The sequence below is a fragment of the Mugil cephalus genome, chromosome 5 (assembly GCF_022458985.1).
Source record: "Mugil cephalus isolate CIBA_MC_2020 chromosome 5, CIBA_Mcephalus_1.1, whole genome shotgun sequence".
In the NCBI taxonomy this organism is placed as follows: Eukaryota; Metazoa; Chordata; class Actinopteri; order Mugiliformes; family Mugilidae; genus Mugil; species Mugil cephalus.
In genome coordinates, this window is record NC_061774.1 from 11,415,635 (window position 1) to 11,424,097 (window position 8,463).

Sequence of the window (8,463 nt, forward strand, 5' to 3'; positions counted from 1 at the left end):
CACTATGCGTAACAACATAAAAGTATAATTTTAATAAATTCAAAACATAAATCAGTTTCTCTATGGTAATTGTAATTACCATGCAGTCATTATAGAAAACAAATAACTTTGCTAGTACGACAGAACTGTGACACTACAGGCGTTTATTATCCTGTAATATATTTATCTCGGAACAATCAGCGACTGTAAATTCTGTGCGTTTTTCATTTTGGTTTGTTGCAACATTTCAATGTGAATGGCAGTCTGATTTTTAAAGAAAATATTCATGTATATTTCGCGTCCTCGACTTGGGACTTACTTGATACGAATAAATGGGTAGTCATCACAATACAACTGTAATTACTAAGTTTTTATAACAATGTTTTCAAATTATTTTGTTTTTGTGGAGACAAACATTTTACAAAATCAGTCTTTGGACGCTTATTTTTACGTTAGATGGACATTTACGAAGCGATTATTTTAAATGTTTAATACTTACATAGTTTTTTCAAGCTTTTTTTGTAGAATGAAAATAAATTCAACGTTAAAGAACGGTTGTCGGGGCTCGTCGCTCAAATATGACGTCACATCCAAAGGAAACAGTTGTAGCAACGTGCGCTTCAGTGGTAAATCTGATCTGATTGATGGATAAGTTTAATAATGGTGTTAAACATTAAACAAACGCGTGTAAGTTCTTCATCAATTTGAGACGTGTCATTACAATACAGTAGTGGCTGTATCAAGTCATGCATTCAAAGCAAAATGTTTTGGTTGGACTACAGCCCAAAAAAGCAAAAACACAACATCCACACAAAAACTTTCAATGTCTTTATTGAACAAATCAGTGATAATATCACAAACAAAACAAAACAAAAAAAAAAAAAGAGAGAGAGAAACCGAGGAAAAAACAAATGAAACGAAGACGCAAGACTGTGCATCTGAGGAATGTATATCAGAGATGCTCCACCAGGTGGCGCCGTGTATCCAGAAGATGTCAGCACTTGAAGCCTGGCTCATCAGAGGAGGGACTGAGAACTTGTCTCCTTGGTCTCTCCTCATCATTCTGCTTCGACTGGCCACATCTCCTGAAAGCTCAGCTGCATACAAGACAGGAGGAAAGGCTCTGTTCTATTACACAATTCATAACCTATGAGAACAGATTAAATATGTCGAGGTCACTTAATTTTAGGTTTTAAAATATGTACATCCAACAATGCAATTACAGAATGATATGATCATTTCAAGGATGCTACAAAATCAGAGAATATACATATGAAGACAAGCTGTAAAGGATTTTATGAATCAGTAGAAAAAAAATTAAAGTACAGTTCTGGTGTACAGTATCTTATTTTTAGGTTAATTCATATGTAAAAAGCAGGAAGGCAGAGTTATATACTGAATGAATACTGAATTTTACTTGTAATACAATCCATTTCAGCACATACTTCTATCAACTACACATTTCCAAACAGTGGCACTTTGAAAACAAGATCAGCATAAACTGTATTTATCATGTCTTTATTCCATGTATGGTGTAAGGGGGGAAAAATAGCAGAAATCTTTTATTTTACAGTTCTAATTTTTGTTACATGGATTACTCATTTTGAGACTGTACAACCCTTGCTTTCATTTATTTTTGTACTATTCTGTCAAACAGCTTAGACAAACCTTCACTTGGTCTCCACCTCCACAGCCTCTTGCAGGGCAGCAACTACAACATCTGGTTGAGGAAACTTCAGTTTACGAGGTGGACCCTTCTTTATTCCAGTCCACAGGGATGTTTCTTAAGGTATTAGATATACGAGATCTGTGTCATTCATCAGGATGTATTGGGTGTGGGGGTGGCATTCACGTGTCAGCTTTGCATTCCTGGTGCACACAGCTCTCTGTTGACTGTGCAAGCAGGATTCAATCAAACTGGGCTCAAGCAGATTACAACTTTGAGGCATGGTTTCTCTGAACGGCAAGATGAAATGTGCTCAATTCTATTTTGAGTAATCCTCAACATTTCAATCAAAATGGTGTAACTGGGACATTGTTTCCTTCCACCAAAAGCCTTAGAGGTGAATATCTCATAACATTTGCTAATATTACATGCATAACAGGCAGTGGTTTTAAACATACGAGGTTTGATGCCAAGAAATTTAAGTAGCCACTTCGGTTGGTAAAACCACAAAAAGTGAGACAGCAACATTTATAAGTATGATGGTGATTCCCTAGAAACATTAAATGGTTGAGTTACTTTTGGATTTGCCATTTCCTCCTTCTCACCTTTGCCTCCATCCAGCAGAGTAACCTCAAAGCTGTTCCTGCGTGGTTTCTCAGGGTTGAGGACCACAGTCAGTCCAGGGCGGGCTGCCAGGAGGGCTGACTTCACCTCCTCAGCATTACGCCCATACACTCGTCAGCTTTTACTGCGATGGAAAATTGATGAAAGTCATCAAGGCTGGTAATTAAGATACATACACATATACATTAACCCTAGCTGTGAAAAAATAAGAATAAGAACTAATTTCATTTTATATATCTGCTACCAAACGTTTAAATATTTGAACAGGTACGGTAGAGTGGACTGTGTATTTAATTAAAAAAAAAAGATATCTAAGTCAGATAACAGTTTAATGATTGACTAGCATGATGAGTTATGTCATTTTTTTTAAAATTAAAAGCACTGCTCATTGTCTGGTTCTAGTGGATGTGTGGAAATATTTCCTTTCAATATTGTAATGTGAGTTTATCTGATCAATAATAAAAATGTTAACTGCATAAAAAACATGATCTGGTTATAAAATGTTAAGAAGTAGTTAGAATCAACTCCACAATTACTGCCTGTATTTAGTTAAATGAATAATACTTGATTTAGTAACAATGTATGGACACATGTGGCCCCTTTTCATCATTAAAATAATTACTTTTAATACATAAGACACTCATAAGGGTTTGATGACTTGTGCCTTATTATTTTTAATTACACCACAACATTTAGTGAACTAAAAGCCTCTAAATGCTTCCTTTGGTGTTTTGATGTGATAACAGGGCTCACCAGTGTTCAATAACCACCCTTGGACCTTCCTGGCCGGTCTCCTCCTCTCCTGCTCGGTCCTTCTTCTCTTCTGTGGATGGTTGCTCCACCTCCGCAGCTTTGCGCTTCGTCCCTCGACGACCTGAGCGATACACGTGTTGTTGTGTTGTTTCATAACAGACCTGATTCAATAACTACTCGTTGGTGTGTAAAATATAACGTTGCACACGACAGCAAGTCATTCAGTCGACCATGCAGTGCTACTTTTTTAATTAGGTGGATGTAATTAGAAAGTGGATGATATAAATCTAGTTGTTTCTTCATTCCTTCAGGGTTGGATGCTCTGCTCCACTGTTGCTTGCTAACTTTACACCGTCTAACCCGGACGCAGCGACATAACAACCGTGAAACAAGTGCTATGTCGGCCTCTATTTGGTTTTATCAACGGGGGAAAAAAGTACATCTTTAAAATTCATCTATTTAATACAGTTGTGTGGTGATTATTTCCACCACAACACACTAACACACCCACCTGCTTTGGACGCCATTGCAGTTACAAAACTTTCGCGCGTGCGTACGTCGACCGTACCATTATGTTGTTGAAAGGGTTTCCATATGGACGGACGAAACCATTAATAAGAAAGATTTCTGTATGTCTATGAGTTTACAGGACAGACATGCCACATTCATTATGGCGGACGCGTTGACGTATCGCAGCAACGGATCCACCTCAATGCGGCGTCTACGTATATATGTATATGATTGTAACATCTTACCCTGTGTATTAATGAGTGTCCTCCTGACTAACAGTAGCCATGTCGCCCGTATTCCGGCCGACAAATCCTCACTTTTATCATATTACTGACTTCTTACTAACAAATCAAAACATCTTCTCACTTGTGAAATGGTATTCCCTTGGTTTTGGTGTTTCATTCACGGGAACATCCGTAAACAACACAAAAGTCTGTCAGCGGTCAGACTGATCACAGAACCCCTGCCCAAGATGGCGGCCGCGATGACGTGTCTGACCAGCCAGAATGCGGCATCTAGTGCCTATGCTAACTGACTATACTACTGTGACCTGTAGATGACGTCACAGCCAACGTAACGGAGTGGGTGGGGTCTGTTCCTAGGCAACGTTGCTGAGTTTGGCTAAGATCAAAGCCAAATTATGATCAAAGCCAGTATTAGAGTTCATAGTCCTCTGGGTTTTATATCCCGATTTTACAGTATTCTGTAGAATCGTCTCACACATCAGTAAGCAAGTATTTAGTAGTAAGTATGTAAGTAGTGATATTGTGCCAGGAACAAACGCTTGTTATAAAGTGATATTGCAGCTACAACAAAAACACAGGCCTATCACAAAGCAGGATTACGGATTTAGCGAGGTAACTAAAGGGTTAACCCTGGATTTCCGGTACCACAAAATTGGATTCATTCTTATCGAGGTAGTTTACTCTGAACAGCAAACCTGCGTCGGGCCAGATTAACTATCAGGATTGATCTGATTCCGATAAAAGGCTCCACCCATCGGCCAATCAGATGGCAAAAAATGGCAAAAAAGCAATATTTTCCTTTGGTCATGCAGTAGGCACTTTGTCTGTTTTTACAACTAATGATGTAAACTAGGGCCACTTCTACCCCAATGCATTTGAGAACCGAAATGCCACATGCTCACAAGCTAAACAGAGGAGGCGGACAAAGTGACACCGGCCAGGCTTGTATTTTTAAAATGGTCCTTTGTCAACTATTGTTTTAAAACCAACAATGGAAATACCCCACAGATAAATTCTTCCTTTAGAATCCCCAGTCACTAGATTGGTTTCCTTCATATCCGTGACCATGGATGTAATAAAGGTATCATTCCTGTCCACTGCCTTGAACTCAGAGGTGGATGTGGTGTGGGCTGAACCTTAGGGATTGGTTGCAGGTGTACATGTTTAGATTCCTGTTTGTCTGTACTATCTTTCAGTATTTTACCACTAGACTGGCCTGGGATGGATGGGGTCAGACATGTGAGCTGGCCTTTAGCTGGGGTGTGGGGAGTCAGAGGTGTATGTGGTGTTAGCTGAAATTTGTCAGGGATTGGTGGCAGGTGTAAATGTTTAGATCTATTGGTAAAATACGTCTTTCAGTATTTTACCAGTAGACTGGCCTGGGATGGGTGGGGTCAGATGTGTGACATGACCTTTAGCTGTGGTGGTGAGGAGGTGTACTTGTCTTGATATTTGTTTGGATCCCCTCTTGACTGAACTATCCTGGCCTGTGGTGGTGGGGAGTCAGGGGTGGATGTAATGTGGGCTGATCGTTATCAGGGATTTGTGGCAGGTGTACTTCTTAAGTTTCCTGTTTGTCTGTACTGTCTTTCAGTATTTTACCACTAGACTGGCCTGGGATGGGTGGGGTCAGATATGTGTGCTGGCCTTTAGCTGTGGTGGTGGGAGTCAGGGGTGGATGTGGTGTGGGCTGAAACTTATCGGGAATTGGTGGCAGGTGCATGTTTCAGATTCCTGTTTGCCTGTACTGTCTCTCAGTATTTTACCAGTAGACTGGCCTGGAATGGGTGGGCTCAGATGTCTGACATGACCTTTAGCTGTGGTGGGAAGAGGTGTACTTGTCTTGATATTAGTTTAGGTCCCTGCTTGACTGTACTATCTTGACTTGTGGTGAGGGGAGTCAGGGTGGATGCGGTGTGGGCTGACCATTATCAGGGATTGGTGGCAGGTGTATGTTTAGATTCCTCTTTGTCTATACTGTCTTGCAGTATTTTACCACTAGACTGGCCTGGGATGGGTGGGGTCAGATGTGTGAGCTGACTTTTAGGTGGAGAGACGTAGTTGTCTTGATATTAGTTCAGATCCCTGCTTGACTGTACTATCCTGACCTGGGGTGTGGGGAGTCATGGTGGATTCGGTGTGGGCTGACACTTCCCAGTGATTTGTGGCAGGTGTACATGTTTAGATTCCTGTTTGTCTGTACCATCTTTCAGTCTTTTACCACTAGACTGGCCTGGGATGGGTGGAGTGAGATGTGTGAACTGACCTTTAGCTGCAATGGTTGGGAGTCGTACTTGTCTCGATCTTTCTTTAGATTCCTGTCTAACTGTACTATCCTGGCCTATGGTGCAGGGAGTCAGGGGTAGATGTGGTGTGGGCTACTACTGACCCTTAACAGGGATTGGTGGCAGGTGTATGTGTTTACATTCCTATTTGTCTGTACTGTCTATCAGTATTTTATCACTAGATTGGTCTGGGATGGATGGGGTCAGAGGCAGATGTGTGAGTTGACCTTTAGCTGTGGTGGTGGGGAGGTGTACTTGTCTTGATATTTGTTTAGGTCCCTGCTTGACTGTACTATCCTGACCTGTGGTGTGGGGAGTCAGGGTGGATGTGGTGTGGGCTGACCATTACCAGGGATTGGTGGCGGGCGTGTGTTTAGATTCCTCTTTGTTTGTACTGTCTTTCAGTATTTTACCACTAGACTAGCCTGGGATGGGTGACGTCAGATGTGTGAGCGACTTTTAGGTGGAGAGACGTAGTTGTCTTGAATTCTGTTTAGATCCCTGCTTGACTGTACTATCCTGACCTGTGGTGTGGGGAGTCAGGGGTGGGTGTGGTGTGGGCTGACCCCTACCAGAGATTGATCGTGGGTGTACATGTTTAGATTCCTGTTTGTACTGTCTTTCATTCTTACCACTAGACTGACCTGGGATGGGTTTGGTCAGATGTGTGAGCTGACCTTTACCTGTGGTGGTGGGGAGTCAGGGGTGGATGTGGTGTGGGCTGACCATTACCAGTGATTGGTGGCAGGTGTTTGTGTATAGATTGCTGTTTGTCTGTACTGTCTTTCAGTATTTTACCAGTAGACTGGCCTGGGATGGGTGGGGTCAGATGTGTGAGGTGACTTTTAGCTGTGGTGGTTGGGAGGTGTACTTGTCTTGAACTTTATTTAGATCCCTGCTTGACTGTACTATCCTGGCCTGTGGTGGTGGGGAGTCAAGGGTGGATGTGGTGTGGGCTGAAACTTATCAGTGATTGGTGGCAGGTGTAAATGTTTAGATTCCTGTTGTCTGTACTGTCTTTCTGCATTTTAACCCCTAGACTGGCCCGGGATAGGTGGGGTCAGATGTGTGAGCTGACCTTTACCTGTGGTGGTGGGGAGTCAGGGGTGGATATGGTGTGGGCTGAAACTTATCAGGGATTGGTGGCAGGTGTATGTGTTTACATTCCTATTTGTCTGTACTGTCTATCAGTATTTTATCACTAGATTGGTCTGGGATGGATGGGGTCAGAGGCAGATGTGTGAGTTGACCTTTAGCTGTGGTGGTGGGGAGGTGTACTTGTCTTGATATTTGTTTAGGTCCCTGCTTGACTGTACTATCCTGGCCTGTGGTGTTGGGGAGTCAACGGTGGATGTGGTGTGGGCTGACCATTACCAGGGACTGGTAGCAGGTGTTTGTGTATAGATTGCTGTTTGTCTGTACTGTCTTTCAGTATTTTACCAGTAGACTGGTCCGGGATAGGTGGGGTCAGATGTGTGAGCTGACCTTTACCTGTGGTGGTGGGGAGTCAGGGGTGGATGTGGTGTGGGCTGAAACTTATCAGGGATTGGTGGCAGGTGTACATGTTTAGATTCCTGTTGTCTGTACTGGCCGTGGTGGTAGGGAGCCATACTTGTCTCGGACTTTGTTTAGATCCCTGCTTGACTGTACTATCCTGACCTGTGGTGTGGGGAGTCAGTGGTTGGTGTGGTGTGGGCTGACCTTTACCAGGAATTGTTGGTGGGTGTACATGTTTAGATTCCTGTTTGTACTGTCTTTCATTCCTACCACTAGACTGGCCTGGGATGGGTTTGGTCAGATGTGTGAGCTGACCTTTACCTGTGGTGGTGGGGAGGTATTCTTGTCTTGATATTTGTTTGGATCCCTGCTTGACTGTACTATCCTGACCTGTGGTGGTGGGGAGTCAGGGGTGGATGTAGTGTGGGCTGACCCTTACCAGGGATTGGTGATGGGTGTACATGTTTAGATTCCTGTTTGTGCTGTCTTTCATTCTTACCACTAGACTGGCCTGGGATGGGTTTGGTCAGATGTGTGAGCTGACCTTTAGCTGTGGTGGTGGGGAGGTATCCTTGTCTTGATATTTGTTTGGATCCCTGCTTGACTGTACTATCCTGGCCTGTGGTGGTGGGGAGTCAGGGGTGGATGTGGTGTGGGCTGACCATTACCAGTGATTGGTGGCAGGTGTTTGTGTATAGATTGCTGTTTGTTTGTACTGTCTTTCAGTATTTTACCAGTAGACTGGCCTTTGGATTCCTGTTTGTCTGTACCGTGTCAGTCTTTTACAACTATGGCCTGGGATGGGTGTGGTCAGATGTGTGAGATGACTTTTAGTTGTGGTGGTGGGGAGGTGCTCTTGTATTGATATTTGTTTAGAGCCCTGCTTGACTACTACCCTGATCTG

At 42.9% G+C, this 8,463-nt stretch overlaps 1 protein-coding gene across 1 annotated transcript; it reads right to left on the reverse strand.

The window, feature by feature from the left end:
• Positions 1 to 794: 794 nt before the first annotated feature.
• On the reverse strand, positions 795 to 3,697 carry LOC125008429 (selenoprotein H-like). Its single transcript, XM_047585659.1, has 5 exons — positions 3,534 to 3,697; positions 3,023 to 3,143; positions 2,251 to 2,393; positions 1,648 to 1,762; positions 795 to 1,076 (listed from the first exon to the last, which is right to left on the reverse strand). The coding sequence occupies exons 1-4, from the start codon at positions 3,547 to 3,549 to the stop codon at positions 1,650 to 1,652; spliced, it is 393 nt and encodes a 130-aa protein (XP_047441615.1). The 5' UTR covers positions 3,550 to 3,697; the 3' UTR covers positions 795 to 1,076; positions 1,648 to 1,649.
• Positions 3,698 to 8,463: the final 4,766 nt, after the last annotated feature.